The following is a 22,071-nucleotide window of genomic DNA, read 5'->3' as shown; positions in this document are numbered from 1 at the left end:
TATTTAGTTAGTGTATTACTGCATAGCCATGTGGATGTTGTGCTAAATGTCGTTCACATATGACCTATTGTAGGTGCATTTCCCTTTGAATATATGTCTCTAGTAAAACCACAGGAGAGATGGCAAACTGATACTAATTTTTGAAGAGCTTTTTAACTCTGGTGTTGTCCAGTCCTTCCAGTCTGTGTATGCCTGTGGAAGCATTTATGCATATAGATCTGCTGTCTCCAAAAAGACTGTAGAATTTCTGACAGTAAAAAAACTGTGGAATTCCTGAATTTCAGTAAATTCTAGAACTTACTTGAACCATCCTGTCTCTTGGGAGCTGCAGGCTGAATTGATAATAGGTCCAAACCCCAGCCAGGGACTAAATATTATGGTAGTTTGGACCAAGAAACTTTGTGGAGTGGATCTTTTTATGCTTCTTCAATAAAGAAATTAAAAAAAAGTATTCCTTCCTTACTTCAGAAACCATAGGAAACATTCTGGTAGTTGTTGAGAGAGGAAGCTTGAAGTAAGGCAATTGCTTATATCATTTGTTCTCCACTCACACGTTATCATCCAAATACTCCTGGAAGAGGTACTCACAGGGAGGTATGATAAGGTGAAGTGGGAACTTTCTGGGTACACAAGTTTGCAGTGAGAACTACCTCCTGGCTTCAGGAGTTCTGCTTTCAGAGATCACTGAAACAGCTGTTAAGGGACCACTGACCATTTTTCCCTGCCATTTAAAGCCTTCTAGACAGGCTTTCTTCTGAAATTTTATGAATTTTAAAACCTTTTGAATCCTTTTGAGTCCTCTGACAACCTTCACTCAGGCAATACTCTCATTGTGGCAAGGAGTGAGGAAAGGTTACAGAATTAAACGAAACTATGTAATATTTCTCCCAATTAGCAGAAAAGGATTTACAAAAAAGTATCCAGTGTTTTGTATAAAGTTGTGGAAAGTTTAGTCAAATGTCTTCCATTAAAAGCAATGGGAAATTGTGCAAGTACAATTTTATGCAAGTTTTTAAATAATTAAGAATAGTATACAGCATCTTTTCTGACTCATTAGACCATAAAGGCTCTTAACGATCTGATACATGCTATAACTTTATAGCACAGACTTCAATACAGAGGAGGATTTGCTTCACACTGTAGGATGTAAGTGTCCATATCCTCAACTGCTCTAAATTAGCATACCATCATTGACCGGCGGAGTTCTGACAATGTGGAGTCGCTAAAGTTCCTCTAGTTTAAAGTCTCTAAAAAGCCATTATGGTCTATTAATCATCTACATTTTTTGCAGTCCTTGAATATTGTTATATTTACATAATTTATATTTCATTTACATTACTTATTCACTTATCTAATACTTTTACACATCCCAAAGTACTTGACTCGAAGAGTTGCTTAGAGTTGTGTATGTATGTAGCTGTGGGCTTGCTGTTCTAGTGGTCTCAGCACAGGCCTATCTGTTAGGAATTCAAATCCCTCCTCTGACATTTGCTCCTTCTGTGGCCTTGGGTTTAACTATGTGATCTCTTCGCTTCAGTTTCCTGACGAATAATATTATGGGCTTTCCAGGAGTGTTGTGATAACTGTATAGCACTTTGGAGATAGATTCGTATGTGTATTTGTTGTTAAAGAGCATGAAACAAAGAATTGTGTCCTACAGTCAACATGCAAATGAAGTAAAATAAAACTTTCATAATTAGGGATTCCTTTTGCAAAAGACAAGGTTTAAATATCATATTAAAATGTAAGAATGGATTTAAGACATAGGGAGTCATTACAATGAGCTAAAGAATTTCTCTGAAATGAAGGTGTTTTGGAAGAACTTCGAATGTAAAACTGTATATATTAACGCTACAAGAGGGAAATCAAGGAAAAATAAGTCCACAAGTGAATGTGAACTCTGGATTGTATTGATTCATGCTGAAAAAAACGGGTTGTATGCAAAGTTTTGCAAGTACTGAATTTTCCACTGATGGTACTGAGGGTTGCATTTGTTGAAGCTGGGATGCAATTTAATGTCAGAAAGACTTAATGGAAAACGAGTAGTAAAATCTTATTTTCCAGAGACAAAAGCATAAATACTGAAGCAGAGTAATGACAAGAGCATCATAAAATACTTAAATGAGAAAAGCTCAGATTGGGTATTGAAAGGAGGATGAACTGAGAAAAAGGAAGGGGGTATGTTGGTTGATCTTGAGCCAAAATGGTAGCAGTTAGAGTATTCTGAATTTTATTCTTTTAATACTAATATGAAAATTAGTAAGAGTCTCCAAAATCTGGCAACTGTGGTCAAGATGATAAGATGCAATTTGTATCATGTGCTGGGCTGGAAGGGTAGGGATGTTATTTTACAGATGTTCTGTTAAAGGAAACAAGCTGATGAAGTATGTGAGAAAGTTCTAGTTCAGGATTAATCTCACCAGCAGTTCCACTACATTATTGGCAGAAAACTTTATTTTGTTGAAAAAATGTCTATTTAGACTTTTCATTGATTTGTAGACAGAAGATCCAACAGCATGCTAAAAGATCATTAACCTTTTAAGGATATGAATATTAAAGCCTTGTATATGAATGTTTGTAATGGCCCAAATTTATGCAGCAAGTGATACTTCCAGTGTTTCTGATTACAATGTTTACCCCACCATAATTTATTGAAGAGAAAGAAATATTTGCATAAATTCTGTTACTTCATGAGGAATTTAAAGAACACAAGAACTGTCTCCTCAGTGAGCCTTGGAAAAGGGATTTATTTGTGCTGAATCATTGAATCGTTATGCTAAAGAGCTGGGTTTGCTGCTCTCGGGACATTGAACTGCTACGACAGTACATTTGCAGACCTTAATGCATCAGGCAAATAATAATGTAAAGAAAGGAAACACCAACTGAACAGTTTCCAAATGACCTTACACCCTTGAGCTGGTGCTTGCCAGCAGAACATTGATTGACAGTGGTACGACTTTGCTATAAAAAGGTCGCTTTCCAGTCGCTATGAATGGATATTGGTGTGATGATAGGAGCCTGCAGTCTGAAAAGAAGATAACGGGATAAAAGTGACAGAACTGTGTTAAGAAGTAGAAGGTGTTTTTTTTTTCTCTTCTAGTTTTCATAAGAACATTTACCAAAGCGTAAATGACATGATTAAATGAACCTTCTTATAAAAATGTGAAAAGCATCATTCACGTGACACATTTGTTGTAAATTATAGATCCCTCAAGAACAGAAAAGAAAGAAAGCAAATGTCCTACCCCTGGGTGTGATGGAACTGGCCATGTAACGGGGCTTTACCCCCATCACCGCAGTTTGTCAGGATGCCCACACAAAGATAGGGTCCCTCCAGAAAGTAAGTTCACATTGTTTCATGGAAACTGGGGATAAAACTACAAAGATTTTTCGAGCATGCTTTTTAAACCTTTTGTTTAAAAAATTAATTTCATTTTTCAGTATGGTTTGTCTCAACTTAGTCAACTGTTCTGTGTTACACTTTTTCCTTTATTCCATCATTTCCATTCTCTACTAACTTTTACACTAAAAGAACAACTTTTAAAGCTGTATTCTTTGATTTTAAAAATCCTAGGTTATTTTTAAATAGAAGTATTCAATCAACAGAGAAAAAGGTTTCCAGAAGATGTGCACTGCTTTTACTGCTGCGTGCCAATGTCACATCAACTGTCCCTGTTGTCTTGTAGAGGAGTAATTGTACTTGAAAAACTTGCAACCCATTTCCTTTGTTGTTGTGGTGTCTGAAACATAATTTATATTAAACTAGCTTATATTATTAAAAATAGCGATTTGGCTGTTCACTTAGTTACATAGCTCAGGATTTTGAGCAAACATCCCCTGTCAGTCACATGGGTGGAATTTCCTGCCACGTCAGCGCATTCTCTGCAAAGGAGGTTCACCCATGTGAACTCACGGACATTCACCTGGAGGCAGAGGGCTCCGTTGCTGGAAGTCACCTACGTGGCTGGTGGAATCGACATAGTTCTGTTGAAGCTAATTGCTCTATGCTGATTTACACCAAGCAAGCATCTAGCTAAGATCCAGTTCTCTTTCACACCAGTTTTAAAATGGAGTTATTCCATTGGAGTCTACGTACCTATAATCCCCACTGCCCGTCAGCACTTATAGACCTAACCTCAATGGATTTACAAAAGCTTAAAGGAAGTGTTATAAAGACAGTCAGGGCTAAAATGGTCCCCAGTTTCCACAGGACAGTAGATTCTGAAGGATAAGAAAGCAGAAGTAGATTAGCACACCTAGAGTGGCAGACATAAAAAGTCTCCTCTTTCATGGTAGAGTGGCTTCTTCCAGAAGTAAAATAATGAGGAAGTGCTTTAGGAAACTTTGCTGTAGCTTGGTTCATCTCTGAATACAGTAGAACAAATAGAGTAATTTCTCTGCTTTGCAAGACCCTGTAATTTTCTGAAACACAAGTATTTATTCGGTTGCTCAAAGTTCTGTCACTTTTTACAAATGTTAAATAAAAAGCTCTTTAGAGTACTTTGTAAATCAAAGAAGAATATAGCTTTAAACTGTTTGCATGCTCTTGTACCTACTAAAATGAAAAAGGTGAGCTCATCTTTTTATTTTTTTCCTGTGATGTTGGCCTTGTGAAGCATGTTTCAAGAACAGCTTTCAATAGTAGGAATTTCAGAGTAAAGCTTTTGCATCTATACACATTTTAGTACACTGATGATGGGGAGATGATGATGGTTATCTTTTAATCAGTATACGTGGTTAAATTCTCAATGCTCTGAACAGCTTTTATTCAGTTCTTAACTCAGTCAAGGAATTCACTGATTTTATTAAACCTCTTTTTGAGTGAGAACTAAATACAGGCTTACAGACTACTTCTTGTATGAGAAAACCAGAACTTTGTAAGGGCTGAATGGCCTTTTTCCATGAAGTGATGTACTGCCATCAAGCTCTGAGACATGGATTCAGATATGTCTCACATCATACAAAACTCTTTAGCGTTACCAAAAAGTTCTTGATAATTTGGCACTTCATAGCATGAGCTTTATGATTTAGAGGAGTAAGCCTCAGGAGTAAGTTTTCCATCCAGCTTGCAATGGATGCAGATGTAAATCAGTTTACTTGCTTAAGCTTGTACCACATATTTCTTTGTTACACAGTTTTCTTTTTTTTTTTCTGCCATCTCTCAGTGCTTTAAGTGCTTAATTTTAATTTTTTTTTAGTTTTTAGTATTTTGAAAAAAATTTCTATCCATTGCAATTTTCACATCTGTAGAGAATACGAGTAAAAAGTAAAGGACCAATTCTGCTCGTCATATAGATATGAATGATATGTCTATGTGGAAGTGGACAGAACTGGCCCCTAGCTCAATTGGACTGTCTTATAGTTAGGGTTAAATTGTGTTCAGGGTTGTACTGAGGTGTGTTTCAAATAATTCAGTGTTCTACCAGTATAACTTGAGAGCAGATTTTCAGCGCTCAGGTTTGATACTGTCCATATAAAGCTATGTATTATGAATGCATACATTTCCTGAAAGAATTTTTCTAGTCCGTAATTTTATATTGGACCATTCTAGCTCACCCTTTACTGTTGAGCTGATCTTTGCTCAGTGTTTTTGAACGAGGAAGATGTTGGAAGTCTTCTGCTTCACTGTTGCATCAGAGATGATTTGTTTATAGGTTCTGTAACCTTCATATCTTTCACTGTTGCCCTGTGTTAATGAGCATAGGGTCACAATACTTACTACCGTCATCAGGCTTTATTGGCTATGTGTGTCACGTGTATTTTGAGGAATGCTGGTTGTTAATGAATCCTGCTTTGTTTTAAAATGGTTTCATATATACTGGGATTTGATTTTTTTTTTCTTGTTTTCATACTCTGCTGTTTTCTCTTACTCTCCTTGTCAAGTTCTTGCCATGCATGAAAATGTTCTTAAGTGTCCTACACCAGGCTGCACAGGCCGGGGCCACGTAAATAGCAACAGGAATTCCCACCGAAGGTAAGGATGCCGTCGCTGGACGCCAATCTAGAGGGAACAGTGCCTCCGAACTGCAGCCCTTCTAGCAGTCCATTGGCGGGGGGTTGTGAGTGTGTGTTTCGTTGTTTTGTTCTGAAGATTGACGGATGGTGCTTCGTGTGCTTTATCCATTTTAAAGGGTAACATTTATTCATGTGTTTTCTGAGGAGAATGAGTGTGCGTTTGCTTCAGTGTGGTTGAATTGATCCACAGAAGACATTTTAAGCATCCTTAGCTTTTTGGGTGGATTTTTTTTTCTTTTTGTTTTGTTACTAGCAGAACAGTAGTGATATGAAACTCCTTACGGGTGTGTCGCAGGAAGGAGCAAGGGTCTGCCAACATCATCAGGGCTAGGACAGAGTTTTGTTCTCACACTTCAGTCCCTTCAGGGATTATTTTATAGTGCATGAAAAAATCCACTCTAGTCCTAAAAATGATTTTTTTAATACATGAGAAACAGCGTTTTAAGTACACAGACACTAGAAGAGTTAGCTGTCCTACTGACCGGTCTCAACCCCAAAATCTTTACTCAGCTAAAACCGAATGAGAATTTTCCTTTTTAAGCAATATTATGAAAATGTTTCACTAAATTTAAAAATGAGAAGCCAGAAATGTTAGATGTAAATATTGTAGCCAAACAAAAGAAGATCAAGAAAAAAAACAACTTTCTACAGTTTCCTAAGATTAGTAATAGATTTTTACAGAAGGGATGCCATTGCCTATTAAATTCTGTCAAACAAATAACAAAATTATCAAAATGTTAGTATAATTTTTAGTACATGTCATAATTTTCCCACAGAACAATAAGATCTTGCTTATTTCTTTACAAATTTAAAAAATTCAGGAAATGTGGGTAGGAGAGTAAAAGGACCTATGCGAGGTTCCTATTACTAAATTATTTTTTTACTCTTAATTGTAGCATGAACACTTAAGGAACTACACAGTTACTAGACATTCAGTCTTATCAAGCTCTGGGTTGCTAGAGCCCCTGATACTAACTGCATGGCTCCTGGAAGACTCTTGTGGGTACCAACCCATCTGCAGGAGGCTCTGGTACCCCTTTCTTCTCTGCAGTGATGCTGCCAGTAGATGCAGCAAAAACCTCTGAGAAGGAAGGCTTTATGGGAATTACTGCAGCTTGAAGCAGTGTTCACTTCTGGTTGAATATCTACCACAATATTTGAGGTGTCTGAAGAAGAGCATGTCAGCGGAGCACAGCTGCCCTCCGGCATGGCTCCAGAACCACACAGAGCCCCCTCACCCCTCTGCAGAAGTAGGGCAGCGAGGGAGGGCTGGGGGGAGCAGTCTGCAGTCTGCGCTCCCCTCTTTCTGCAGCTTTTGGGGCATTTTGCTGTGCTTCATTTTTTTAATTCTTTCTCTCCCCCCCCCCCCCCCCCCCCCTTATTTCCTGTAGAGAAGGGAACATCTGGGAATGCACTGATTTGCCTTTCATTTTAATTTATTTTCCTGTGGAGAACACAGAGAGCTGCGGTCACATAAGCACGCAATAGACTATGACAATGAAAGGACCTCCTACATTGTCAGGTCACAGGTTTTTACAGCTTCACTGAGAGCACCATCTGCTGGCATCAATATATTTATTTTACCCTGTTCTAAATCTTTTCCAGAAGAATCAGTCTTACTCTTGTCACTTCATTAATAGTTCAGCATTTGCAAATTTCATTGAATTTCAATTCAAATGCAGAAGTTCTTTTCATGTTACATCATCTGCTATTAGAAAACATACTTTAGTGGCTGAAGTTCATGAACAGACATGAATTATAACATAGCTGAGATGTAGATTTAGAGACCCAAGGCCAAATTTTGCACTCATTTATACGCCTAGCAAAAAGATTGGAGTTAATGGAGTTGAATGAGGTGTGAAGCAGCGCAAGATTTGGCCTATGTGGTGTTGTCATTCAATCATCTTCAGGAGCCATTTCATTGGCAACATTTGTAGATGCAGAAAGGTCACAAGTCTGCTAGCAGAGCTGCACAGTAGATTCCAGTTTATATCCTCCTCTCCTACTGGTGTGTTCACTGGCTGGCATCCATGAGTTATCTACCCATGTACAGTCAGAGAAGAAGAGCAGATGTAGGATCTACCATGCAACTTTGAAAGCAGAGGAAAGGAAGTCTAGTCTAGAGAAAACACATATGACCGAAAAGCGTTTGGAAACTCTTTTCCTTCAGATTCTTCCTGATGCTGGCTAAGGAGGAGAAGGAGTAATTGGATCAGTGCTACAATGTGAAACTACACAGGACAAGACAATTAAATTTCCTTTCTGTAATTGCAGCCTCTCTGGATGTCCTATTGCTGCAGCAGAGAAACTGGCTAAAGCTCAAGAGAAGCATCAGAACTGTGATGTGTCAAAATCAAACCAGGCATCAGATCGGGTTTTAAGGTATTAGAAATCACTATAATACTTATTATTATGAAGAATTCATCACACACTCACCTAATCTGAGAATTTATATACGTTGTATATACATATATATCTCCTTTAAAGAAAAGTTAGAATTAGGGCTTCTGGATCCAATTCTCACAGTGTGTATTTCCCACTCAATTTACATGGGGGAGGGTTGGTAATTATTTTGGCAAATACATGTAAGGCTGAAAAGCTCATTTTTGTCTTAGGCATTGTTTGGTGTAAAGATGACTGCTGGAGTGCAAAGTCTAAGAACAATGTGAAAAAAGTTGGTATCTTTGGGGAATAAACTAATATTTACCGGTAAGTCTTGGTTTTTTCAGCAGGCTTTTACTAGTAAATATCAGTTTAAATTAAACCAGAAGCCCTATTTGCATTACCAAACTGGTAGTACACCTTTTGGCAGGACACTTGGGAAAATGTCAGGTATAGCTTAGATTCCAAAATAAAGTCAGACTTAGTTCTTTGTATGTATTTCCCCACTCACTACCAGGAAGGACAGAAAGAGAAAAAAAATTGTCCCAGATTTTCATATGAGTAGTACCTTGAACCAATTTGATATGATTATACCCCTTATCTTCATCCAAATAGGATTCTGCTTTTTTCCAAAGCTGTATCTGGCTTTGTGCTGTTGTCTCCTCTTTTGAGATGTGTGGGTGGAAAAAGTAGTATTTCAAAGGAGTTGAAGTGTGAACGATACATGTGAAGGAACTAGACTTCTACATAATGGTACCAGCCTTATGCTGATGATGCCCCAAGAGCTGCAGAATTTCTCCATGGATACTGCGCTATCTGTGGGCTGGGATAGGTGCATCCCTTCCAGCTGCCTCAAAGAGCCTGGAGGAAGTGCCGCAGCTTTAGTTCCCAGAATTTCCTACTTATCCCATAGGTTTCTTAGTATTTAGCTGTCTTCCAGGTTTAAAATCTGATAGGGCTGTTTGAAGTGAAAGTTTTCTACTGTGTTAACAACATCATTCTTTGCATGTTCTCTTAAAACTTCATCTAATCTTGATGGTCTTTTAAAAAAACGATCGTTTTCCATAGAGCTAAGAACACAGAATTATGGTTCACATCTACAGAAGAGTTTTATGTTGTGCCTGTTGACTTTGTTTTCCTTCCTTCCTCAGATTGTTTTTGATGGGCTTTATCTTAACTGCCCCTGAGTTGGATTGTACGGTCTTTCATACAGCATCCCAGACAGTTTTCTTAGAGAAAGGTTCTTCAAATCCTATTAATGAAAAACACTCTTTGAGAGAATAGCACCGTTTCTCACTTGATGGAAAAAGACAGATCAAAAACACAGTGGCTTTTACCGCTGCTCATTAGAGGGAAGCCGCTGGAGTCAGATGCCATACAAAGGCGGCAATTGCTCAAAAGCAGCATCCGGTTTGCTGGCAAACTCCCTGGGAAGTTATGCTGCAATCTTAACTTTGTTTGTGAGCCTGCCCTGTGTTTCAGATTTTATAGGCAACTCAGATAATGCTTTCATCTTGTCTCCTGCTTCCCTTGTACTTTTAAGTCACTGAAGTATTTAAGATGAAGAACTTGGGAGCTATTTATGATATTTGTATGCAGGCAACTGATGGGCAGACAGAGATGTTCTAAGAGTAAATCTTGAATATTTGTCTTCATCCCAATTTCCATTCCACCTGCATTTAAAATTTCTTACTTAAATCAAATTCATAGGACTTCTGTTCCACAGAAATTTTGGATTTGCATTGAACGTACAGGATCCAGATTGCATTTTTTTAGCTAAATATAGATTATCTTGAGACAGGATCAAAATATTATTCATATCAGCTCATTGTATAAATAAGCCTATGTATTTTGTGAGGAAGAAGTGTCTGAAGGAACGAGCATACATAAATCAAAGGGAATAGTGTGACTAATATGATTTCTTGGGTGATCTTTACATAAATATCCTGACTAAATTCTATGAAAATGAATTCATTCAGGAAAACATAATATTCAAAACCTATTTCTTACTATTTATCACATTCCATTTTGTCAGTCAGCATGATGATACTTCTGGTCTTGACTGAATTTATGTTCCTATGAATGTTCCTTCCATTTCCTCTGGTTATAAATCCAGTAAAGAAAAAAAAAGAAAAAAGGCTTGATTATATGAGTCTTGATTCCAGCAGAAGCACCTCAGGTGTGCTGTTCATCATCTTTACCTCCTGCTAAATGCAGTAGGTAGACACACGCAGCACTGTGTAGGAGTTACTCCCCACGACCCAGTCATACAACACCTTCTGATATAGGTAACGTTTGCAGGATCTGACCTTCATTTACCTGCTTTGAGAGCTATGACTTTTGTGTCCACATGCAGAAGACAGCGTTGACACTGGAGTTCGCTACAGCGTTCTTTCACTGAGATTTCACAAGTTGCTCCAATGGCCGAATGAGATCAGTCAGGGCTTTTCCTGACTATCCTCGCTGATCCTAAATGAAGGAGAAATTCAGCTGATAACAGTTCTATCCAGTATTCATTCACAGGACCTGCCTTGAGGTGTCTATCTGTGTATCAGGAATTGCAGCTCCTGCCACAACCTGGCATTTAAGGGTGAGCAGGACCTGCGGGGCAGCAGCTCAGAGTCAATGGAGGTTGTGAGACTCCTGTGTATTTCTTAAGACGATCGTGGATTTGTATACTGAGGGATGAAACAGGACTAGCTCCTTTGGAAAGCATACAGGAAAACAGCATAGAACTCTGTTGAAAGAAATTCAGAGGAAACTCCATTAATTAAGTGGAGCTTCTAGTGCTGTTTTTTGTTTTTGACATTTAAAGGAATTTGTCCAAACTTCTTCTGTCAGTCGGCTTGCCCCTCTTTAATTCACCTCCCAGAAGAGAAAATGTTTGCTATGTGATGCAATTACATGGGGAAAGGGAAACCCTGAAGTATTTTAAAACAGAATTTTAAAATACTTTTAGCTACAGGATACATTTAGTGATATTAGAATTAATTTTGTCTAGGCTTTGTTCAAGAAAATATATATTGTTTGTCTGCTGAAAATAACCAAACTAAGCAAATCCAATAATATATTGCTGTCTCATGAGTGCAAGAAATAACTAAGATTTTCTAATCTGAACTATAAATTATGCACAGACACAGTAAACTGAACTGCATCTAACAAACTTTACATATCTTTAATTTCTAGGCCCATGTGCTTTGTTAAGCAATTGGAGATCCCTCAGTATGGCTACAGAAACAATGTCCCCACCACCACACCCCGCTCCAACTTGGCCAAGGAACTAGAGAAATACTCTAAGACTACGTTTGAATATAACAGTTATGACAACCATGCCTATGGCAAGAGAGCCATAGCTCCCAAGGTGCAATCCAGGGATATATCCCCCAAAGGATATGATGGTAGGAGGTGCACACTCTTATACGAGAGACAAGTTTGCAGTTAATCATGTTGTTGTATATGTAAACATCATACAAATAAGACATGTTTTCGTGTTCATATACTATTATGAGGAATGCTGTCATGTGTAAGTTATTTTAAAGGCCTTTTTAAAAAGCATTTTTTTATACGATGCTTGCTTCAGGATTGTTGCACTGGCAAAAGAACATCTCCAGCTATTAAGCTCCTGGGATGTGTTGAGTTTGCAATAAAAGCTAAGTAATAGAGCTAGCTGTTGCTATCTGGGAGACCTGGCCTCAAGGGTTACATTAGGATTCTCGCTTCCGTACACTAGTTCAGGTAGCCCATAAAGATAACATACTTGCTCTCTGGGGTTACAGAAGTAGAAAACCTGGATCTTATTGCACTTCAGAAATCACTACTGCTTACTTAATGAGGCATTTCTCTTCGTTTTGTCCTCATGAATATACCTGTTGAATTCTCTGGAAAATCTAACAGAAGAACATGTTTAGGAGTAGGCTGAAAGTGGCTTCAGTTCAGGAGAAGACAATGGATGGGATCTGTCAGGCAAGGGGATTTTTACTAGGGGAGAAAAACCAACTGCAGGATAAAGAATGAGGGTTTGGATTTTAGCTTTTGAGGACATCAGGAGTTTTTCAGAGCAATACAATTACATCTGTATATATATTATATGTGTGTGTGTATATACGTATAAAACCGTACTGTACTTCTATCTTTTCTGTTTTTGAATGTTAACAGTTTATTTTTTGGTTAAAATAGTTGATACTACTCACTGACTACCACAGGAGATTTCAGGCAGGTGTCAGATTTTTGTTTAGGAAAACAGAAATAAATACATTCTATAGAACAATTTATGCTGTTGTCTGAACAGACTCTGACATTCAAAAGTAGGTAAGTGGAGAAAGGGAAAATTGCTGCAGTTCTTGCTTTCTTTTTCTGATATTTTGGATATTTTGCTTTCTTATAGAATCAACAGGCATGTTCTTGCACTATAGCAGAAAGGAGAAGGGTTGTTTTTGAGTAGAAGTGCCCTTTTTTTCTTCTCTCATAAACTCATCTTGTTTGCCTGTGTCAGAATAAGGGCTTGAACATTATTAAAGGTAAAGCACTAGCTCTAACTGTGGTTAGTAAGTTAATGAGTGCATATTAATATAAGGAAAATGAGATATTAATTGTTGTGTATATGCTGTCTACTCTTGCAGAAAGGAAAGAATCAGAGTATTGCTGGGGATCCTGTGGACACACGTATTTTCAGATCAAATTACTGATGTTTAAGGAACTGATACATATTTTCTCATTTAAGACCCCTTTTCAGCAAATAATTACAATCTCCCACTTTTTTCCCCAAATCACCAGAACTTGAAAATGCATGTGACATTAAGCACAAGTTTAACAGTGGCCTTGAATAATGAAAGACTAGGGTGATACAGGTCACTGTCTTTATGCACGCTCATCTGCCTGTAAATAGGAATTTTACTTGGCGATAAGGCTGGGACCAGGTTGCTTCAGTGCTCAGTAATGTGAGCCAGAGAGGGCTGAGGGACACTGTATACACGTGATGCCTGCTGGTACAGCAGGTATATGTGGTTCTTGTGTACTCAGACCAGCTGAAGCCCATTATAGCTGGAGCTAGTTGGTTGCCAAACAAAGGCTAGTTCCCTATGGACTTGTTCCATACTCCTGGCTCTGCAAGAGGCAGCACACACTGTACCTGGTTCCAAGTGATGCATGTGCTGTTTGGCCAGATGTGCTCCCAGAGATGGGACCTAATATGAGTTTTTCTTTGTACCCTATCAGTGATTTTCATGAAACCTTTCAGGTTTGCATCTCTTTGATATTCCATAAGCACTCCATGGTATTTGGCTTAAATTGGCAAAGGGTTTTGAAGTTCCTCCAGAAAATCAACTAAATTTTAGAATGATGAAGTAAAATCCTGGGCACACTGAAATTGGTCAAAGTTTTGGCACTGACTTTCAGTGGAACAAGGATTTTGCTGACAGTTATTGTAAATAACTGAATATGAAGGAGGTTTCAGGAAGTGGCTCTTCACTTAAAAGAGCTGCTTTTCCTCAAGCAACTTTGCAGTATTTTTAGGTAATTTCATATTTATGTGTAAAAAAAATTATTGCTACTAAAACCATTATGGAGGGTGCAGAACACACAGCTATTACATATCTCAGCAAAACACACTAATATAGAAGCAGATCTAGTTCCAAAAAGTCATCCTGACAAACCTGAAAGTAAGCCTAAGGTTTTGGAGGAACTTGCAAGTAAATAGCACTTTGGTTCTGCTGGCTACATAAGATGAGACAAATAGTTTAAGGATATGACTTTTTTAATTGTAAGCTAGCACTATATTTTCATCATGAGGGAAAGGGATTATGTGTTCAAGAAGTGTATGGTTGTGAGTGACACGAACATAAATAGCTCCTTTAGGTTGTTTTCTTGATTTTTTTTTCCAGTAGGCTTTAGTACAAACCAAACGGAAATTGGATACTTTGCATTGTGGGGTAGGATGCTCTGAGGATTCTTGAGATATCTTGTGTTTGTGGGCTTTTTTTTCCTTTGAAATCCATTTCATAGTGTATTGGAAGTTAGACTTATAATATACAGCAGTAGAGAGAATAACAGCTTAACACAGTGGGGAGAGGAGACAGCAACTCTTTCAGTTGCTCAGGCAATGGCAGGAGCTCCTCTTATTCCACCAACAGTCCTGGGTCCTTCCATCAAAACACTGAGAAAATGTTAGGAGTGGGATTCATCTGACCATATATAGGCTTTTATCATGTCAGCACCTACATCTGACCTCGTCACCCCTTTGAGATCCAAGGAGTAAGACACTTCTTTGATCCAGTTAGTCTCCTCCTGAAGTACTTATTTCAAACTAGTCAGGTGAATCATTGCCTGGAAGTTCCTGTTTCTTTCCACTGCCTGTGTAGGAAGCCTGTAATGACTAGGTCACATATCTGAAGTTAGGAGAGGTGAATCTCTTACTGTGCTAGTCAACTGTAATTATCTTACTTAACACATTCAGTACTTAGGCAGTACTGGGGGTGAAGGTGCCTGGGCAGAATTTAATTCCACTCCAAGTATCTTCCTTTGCTCCTTTATGTTGTTGGGATCTCTTCCACTCCTCCGTTGTTAATTAGCAAGATGAGCCTGTAGACTTTGAGAGGTTCTTTGCAATCAGCCTCTAGGCATGTCTGATGGGAGGTCAGTTTGGGTATGCAGCTGGTTGGACCTGTGTCTGTTATTTAAAGGGAAAGGCATTCTCCACATTCGGTTTCACTCGGAGTCACGAATCGTAGATGGGCTGCAGAGCTTCCAAAACCTAGTGCCACAGGGTCGGGCGATGTATGAAGCAGATTTATCTGGTATGGAAACAACACAGCTTTTCCTTCATTAGAGATCAACTTCATTTAGTTCATTATAAATTGATGGTCTTTGTTACTCCTGAAAAGTTGATGTGAAATGAGCAGTCTGGGTTGTGTGACTCATCTTAAAATGTATAGCTGCAGTAAAGTTACAATAACCATGGCCATTTCTCTCTAAGTAAGTTTTGCTTAAATTACTGGTAATCTAAAAGCTAATAATTGCGTAGCATGCTTATAGCGCTTTCCATCTTCAAAGTATTTTGCAAGTGAATCACAACACAACTAAATTTTAGAAGCAACTTTCTATTTATAGGGCAAATGAATTCAAGTGATAATATAGTTTGACCAAGGCCACAGAGGAGTCCATATCAGAGCCTGCATGAGTTTCTGATGGTTAGTCCTATGTATAGAGCTGCCTCTTTCCCTCCCTTTCTTTAGCACACATTCTCATATATATATAATTTCCCATGTAGTATGTCTCTTATGTCTGTCTAAATGTGACCTTCTATAACAAGACTAACATTTTTTGCAAGTGACAGAAGTCTTATTTGTTCAGATGAATTCTGAAAGATATTTCTAATTTGACAATTTCAGTGGTACAGGGTGCTTGCTATGTTAACACAGTAGAAACTGAATTATTCAATTCTCTTCCTTAAGTACAGGAAAATTCTGGTGTGTCTTGGATATCGTTACAAAGTAACAATGGATAAATGTTGAATTTTTAATGACCACCACTGACTACTATATTAACAATGAAACTCTTGAGAAATAGTTCACAGATATGTTATTAGTGGATACCCTGGTAGAGTAGTGCTTGTATGTGTTCAAAACAAAGAAAAGTGAGGAATGTTTAGCATTCACTTCACTGAAAAAAAATCACACCCTGTACATTATGTGGCTTTCCTGAGAAAACTCCATCTGTTATGAATTAAGTGAAACACTATTTCCTTTACAGTAAAAATAACGCCATGGTTTTTTCCAGTTTTTTAGAGAAAGGAGGATGACGTAAGCTCTGGCAGAGATATTTTGCTTGCAGATTCTTCTTCTGAACCCTGCCTGCCTACCAAAGCAGCCTGTGGTTCACAAATGGGCTGTGCTCATGGGAGCAGATTATTATATGTATGTCTGCTCAGACAAATACACCTGAAGAGCCTGGCATTTAAATGGAGCCCATCACGGAAGAGCTCTAGCTAGGGCCTGACCTTTTTTGTATAGCTCTCTAATCAGCATGCTAGTTGGTTATTGTTATACTGTGCTATAAGGTGCGGTCTCGGCAGTATACATTTCCATCTTAAGGGGAAGTAGTCGCTCTGATATGCGTGTCTGTATCCTCTGACCTTGACTTTTATTTTTTTTTGAAAATACATAAACTTTTAGGAGTTGAGCTCACACTTTCTTGCATTTTATATCAGCACTTTTAAAACAGTTTATTAGGGAAGAGAGTTGGAGAATGAAGTGGGCTAATAGGGCTGTTTTCCATTATTACTATAATACCTTTGGCTGCAGGGAGCGTTTCTTAAAAGCAGCCACCGTGCTGCGTTGTATTTAGACAGGCTGGACGTGAGCTTTGTCAGTGCCTCAGCTCCTCTGTGACCGCTCACGGCTTCTGTTGGTCCGACTATGGCTGAGTGCCACTGTCCTCGGCATGAGCAGGGAGGGTGTCTTTGATCCTTACTGTTTATATGAAGGGATGTAGGTGCTCGGGTTGTTTGAAGGTGGGGACGTTTCACTTACGTCTATTCCTGTTTATGCAGCCACTGCTTCTGCCTTTGTGCAAGCTATGGTAAAACTCACGTGTGACCACCACCTTTCTTCTTCCATTATGTTCCTCTGCTTTCGGATGGCCAGTGTCATAATATTTGCCTGTGATGTAGGAAGAAGGAACCTTTTAGGAAGGCTGGGATGTTTGAGGACATGTGGGTAGCACTGTGGCCCAGAGACCAAGCCCATCAGCCTTACAGTGCCCTTGATCTCCAGCAGCTCTGGGAAGTCTAGGCCTTAAATTAACAGTAACATGTAAATAGGAAAAGGTCCCATAGTGTTATCTTGCCCCTCATTAATAAAAATTAAGGAGCCGAGCAGATCCTGCCTTCTGTCTGACTATATATGTGGGGTAAAAGCAGTGTTTCTGTGTTTTTATTGTTTTCTAAATCCAGCCTGTTTGTCAGAATGATTACTGATCACATCATGCAGATTGTTACAGGAGTTGTTTCATACAAGCTCACGTATGTAGCGTATAAAAGTCACAGACAGAAATCAAGAAATACAGCCATCATTCTTATTGCGGGCTTTTTTTTTTTGGCATCAGTTACTGTTGCTCATTATAAATTTCACCTCCAGCAGTTTGTTTTTCTCTTCACTTATGCAGAATGCTCGTTCTTTTGAGTCATCCTTGTCATATTTCTTCCCACAGCTAAACGCTACTGTAAGAATTCGAGTCCAACCAGCAGCACAACAAGCAGTTATGCCCCTAGCAGCAGCAGCAATATGAGTTGTGGTGGAGGCAGCAGTGCCAGCAGTACCTGCAGCAAGAGCAGCTTTGACTATACTCATGACATGGAGGCAGCGCACATGGCTGCTACTGCTATTCTGAATCTCTCCACTCGCTGCAGGGAGATGCCTCAGAACCTCTCCACTAAGCCTCAGGATCTCTGTGCAAGGGTAAAAATTAGTAATTCTGTTTGTTGATGAAGATTTCTCTTTACTGCACTAGCTTTGTGGCCCCGATAGACAGAAGAATAGCTGTAGTACATCTTGCTTTTTTTTCACTTTTCCTCAAAATTAACATAATGTGGTGGCTCTGCTATAGCAGGGAGGGAAAAAAAAAAAAAAAGATGAAAATTCCTCACAAGTATCTCGGGAATTCCCGATCGGTACATAGACTGGTGATACCGATAGCATGTGCTCCCTCTTTTTTTGTCTCTTGCTAGTGAGATCTATGATTATGAAAGATGTTTGGGTTGCTCAAGTGATTTTTTTGCTAAACACTGTCTGATGCATACATTTTGTGAAATGATTAAGATTTAACAGTGTATTTTCATTTAAAAGTCACAAATGGGACCTAGGGTTGTAAGATCTAGTACAAAGAAATCTATGCTTCTTATATGTTGTAATTTCTTGCCTGTCTGTGATATCACAGTGCGAAAGTCATTGCATAGTACATTTGAAATGAATAAATCCTCCAGCACAGGAGGCTTTAAATGTGTCTAACAGTTGTGCAGGGTCACTAATATTCTGTATGTTCACAGAGCCTCAGTATATTATGAAATGGCTATAAAGATACAAATAAAAGCTTTTGTTGTTGAGCTATGTATATTAAGAAAAACAGTGCACTGTTTACATTCATTAAAGATTTGCCAGAAGATTTTTTTTTTCATTGTAATCGTTAAGTTTCGACTCTGATAGCTACTAAGAAAGGAGTATTTGACTTGCACCAGCAAACAGTACGGTGCAACCTATAGGAGACCACTAGATGGCTAAGTAGACAGATGCAGTGCAGAGGAAACGTTTTTGTGCTTATAGAAGAGCTTGTGAGCTGGCAGACATGTTCTGTTCTGCTACATATAGACAAAGGTTTTCTTCCCCTCATCATGTAAAGCCCCTTGATCATTCATAACAAACTAAATTCATAGCAGTAGGCATTAGTATAATCGTTATTTAAGCCAGAGTGGCTGGTGACTTTGTTTTCAAATGCTGCTTTTTATGTTAATTTTTTAATTTTGTTCAGGAGGGAAATCTGTTTCTGGCGTGTAAATAAACGCAGTTGTTCTCTATATCAACACAATGGGAAAAGTTGGAATAAAAAGCTAAGAATCCCCTGTGTCTAAACCAGAAGGGCCCTCTTTCCTAATGTGTCACCCTAGATTGAGACTGGAAGAATGAATCTGAGAAGATAAACAAGTATCTTCTAAATTAAATTAGCAGCATAGCAGCAATTAGATACATGCTCTGACACAAGGCAGTAATTCAGAGAGATTTGCATTCACAGTGCTTTTCTGCGGCTCTGTTGTGACTCCGGAGGAGAGAAAGTCGTCAGACATATGAGGAGTCAGTCACATTCACGTTAGTTTTGAAACCAAATTTCTTATGGAGCGTTTCATGTTTGAAAGGATGAGGGATCTTCTGAAAGCATTTTCATTTTACCTGTCCATAGTTTTTAAAAAATTTGTCTTCATTTTAAGATATCTTATTTCTCCTCACCTAATATAATAGATAACCATTTTTTGTTTCTCTAAAAGAAAGTCAGAGCCCATACTCACCCTATTTTTCACAATACCTCAGTCACCGCAGAATTCGGCACAACTATTGTTGCAACTATTCCACTACGTAAATTTATTGATTATAAAGATGAAATATATATGAAATGTTAAAACATCTGCAGGGGAGGAACTGTGAAATTCAAATGTATTTCCTCATTGGCAAATGGTGTCCAAAAGGACTTGTTTTGGTACCCTACCTCTCTGTTTAATTTTCTGACATTATCTATTCAAGCATTGACTGTTAATGTTAGAAGAAACAAAGAAACAAAGATTGCTTGATGCTAGCTGGTTTTTGTTACTCTAATCATCCAGACATGTGTCAGGAGTGGAAACAAGGATTATGCAGATGTTACGTCATAGATACTTACCTGTCACAGAATAAATCACGAGCATAAAGACAATGACAAGGAAATACCTGTAGAGATTTCTCCTTTTCATTCCAAATTTGGCACCTGTGTGCCAGGTGGCAGGAGGGTAATGAAGACCCTCCTCTCTTCCCCCAAACATCAGATTAGCCATTCAGGAAGAAATCTACTTTAACAGCATTAATGTTGTGTAACAGCATCATGCTATGTGTGGGAGGGGGCTCAATGCTTACAATCTATACAGGAATAGGAAAGGATTTTATCATTCGGCTAGGCAATCAGTTTGAAGAACACAGAGAGGTAACAGTTTGCTAGTGCAAAGCTGAATTAACAATATTTTTCTTATTTTGACAGAATCCTGATATGGAAGTCGATGAAAATGGGACGTTGGATCTGAGCATGAACAAGCAGAGGCAGCGAGATGGTTGCTGTACCATTTTGACACCACTGGAGCCAATGTCCCCACAGCGGCAAGCCGTGATGAATAACCGGTGTTACCAACTGAACGAGGGTGACTGCTGGGACTTGCCAGTGGACTACACTAAAATGAAGCCCAGTAGGATAGATGAAGATGATTCCAAAGAGATTAATGTATGTCTTTTTCATCTATTAGTTCTTATTGCAATCTGATTTTGGTAATTCATTAAATTTCTGAAATTTGGAGTGAAAGAGCAAACAAAATTAATACGCGATAAAAATGGTGGTTTTCTACAAAAAGAACATTCTTCTGATTAATCTTTAGGACTATATCATGCTGGCACACATCTGATCTGTGACTAAGTTACGTAAGACAACATTTGAACCATGAATGTGAATCATGTTTTCTAACAGCATCATCTTGTTAACAAATATTTTCTGCAGTAAAGATGTTTTGCTATATCCAGATTACATTACTCTGTATAAGCAAGTTGACATAGCTATGCAATATGGGGATAATCAGCTCTCGAGAGAAGATATTCTCCTGAATTTGAAAACCATAAATGATGTGCTGAGTATTTGAAAGCATGTATTACTTAGAAATCAATTTAAAGAAAAGCAGCAGAGTATAATGTAAGCTTTCAACTATTTCAGCTAATCTTCTTCTAGATTACTTACACGCTCCTCATAGCTCTGTGTGAAGGGGCCTATATTAATGGAATACTTTCTTTCAAGAATACAAAGAAGAAATATTAGAAATCAGTGTTACTTTTCAATTCATAATATCAAGACAACAGCAAACCCATTTAAACAGAAGAGGCAAACAAAAAAAATATGTTAGTGAATTTATTTTACTTTTCAAAACTTAGAACAGCCAGGACACTGAAGAGATCTGCTGACAAAGTTCTGTGTCACTTTTTTTTGTTCATCAGGTTTCAACCCTTATCCACTGTGCAGGTTACAATGCTGCACTAAGTGCAGTTTAGCTGTTTGGAGACTGCTAGAGATTGTTCTGATTTTTCTTCATTTGGAACAGAAAATTAGGCTAATCATTTGTGTGTAGCATGTCTTGCCGATTATAATTAAAACATAAACCTATTTTCAGTAACTTCGAAACATATAACAAAGTGATATTTTCACTAGTTACACTGAATACATTCTAGCTCTGGTGTTAATTACTGTTTTGCTGTTACTTTCACTGAAGTTGGGAGGAAATCTGTCACTATCAAGGAAATGTGAGGTAAAACAGAGAGCATAGCCTGTTTTTTCAGAGCAAGCAGAACTGTATTTCTGCTGTGGTGTTTGTAGCACCATCTGCAGGAATAGCTAAATCAATGCATTCAGCCACTTCATTCCTGAAACAGATGATTCAGAGTTTCTGAATGCATCAGTAAAGTTAATTGGAAATGATATAGTTCTTTTTTGCCAGACAGGCCCATTGAGGTTTGCCCCAGATTGAGATTCTATGTGTAGAGGTTAAGATTGCTCCTGTGTCATTTCTGAGATGTTCTAAGCTATTAGAGATGTTATTTAAGATGGCATTTTGGAGCATAAGATACTGTATTTAGTCATCTTTTTCCATTTTTCTGTTTTGCGGTGACTTTAGGAAAAAATAGGGTTTCCTTTAAAGCAAGATAATATGACAGCTATAGAAAAGGCTGTGTTTTGCTCTTTTTTTTTCTTTTCTAGTTAAATAAACTATAAATTCCACATATTGTGAAGTTTTCATTGAAATATCAAAATATTATTTGAAGGTTTAATAAGGAGTGTAAAATAATTTAATTAATTTTCTCTGGCAGAATAGGGTAAAGAAGGAGATAAGATCTGATAACTCTGCTCTGC

At 38.1% G+C, this 22,071-nt stretch overlaps 1 protein-coding gene across 18 annotated transcripts in view; it reads left to right on the top strand.

Moving 5' to 3' along the window:
- The window catches only part of MYT1L (myelin transcription factor 1 like), a 324,171-nt gene that overhangs the window by 238,800 nt on the left and 63,300 nt on the right, over positions 1 to 22,071 (top strand). For 16 of the 18 annotated variants that reach the window (XM_075414772.1, XM_075414771.1, XM_075414773.1 and 13 more), the window contains 6 exons: positions 3,206 to 3,340; positions 5,884 to 5,974; positions 8,290 to 8,397; positions 11,584 to 11,795; positions 17,602 to 17,849; positions 20,167 to 20,403. In XM_075414772.1, the coding sequence (XP_075270887.1) occupies positions 3,206 to 3,340; positions 5,884 to 5,974; positions 8,290 to 8,397; positions 11,584 to 11,795; positions 17,602 to 17,849; positions 20,167 to 20,403 (1,031 nt within the window). The remainder of the gene's footprint in view (positions 1 to 3,205; positions 3,341 to 5,883; positions 5,975 to 8,289; positions 8,398 to 11,583; positions 11,796 to 17,601; positions 17,850 to 20,166; positions 20,404 to 22,071) is intronic. The other 2 variants (XM_075414784.1, XM_075414783.1) reach the window with 1 other exon arrangement.

The sequence above is a fragment of the Opisthocomus hoazin genome, chromosome 2, assembly GCF_030867145.1.
Source record: "Opisthocomus hoazin isolate bOpiHoa1 chromosome 2, bOpiHoa1.hap1, whole genome shotgun sequence".
Lineage (NCBI taxonomy): Eukaryota > Metazoa > Chordata > Aves > Opisthocomiformes > Opisthocomidae > Opisthocomus > Opisthocomus hoazin.
The sequence above is the reverse complement of the archived record's forward strand: the minus strand, read 5'-3'. Positions and strand labels throughout refer to the sequence as shown.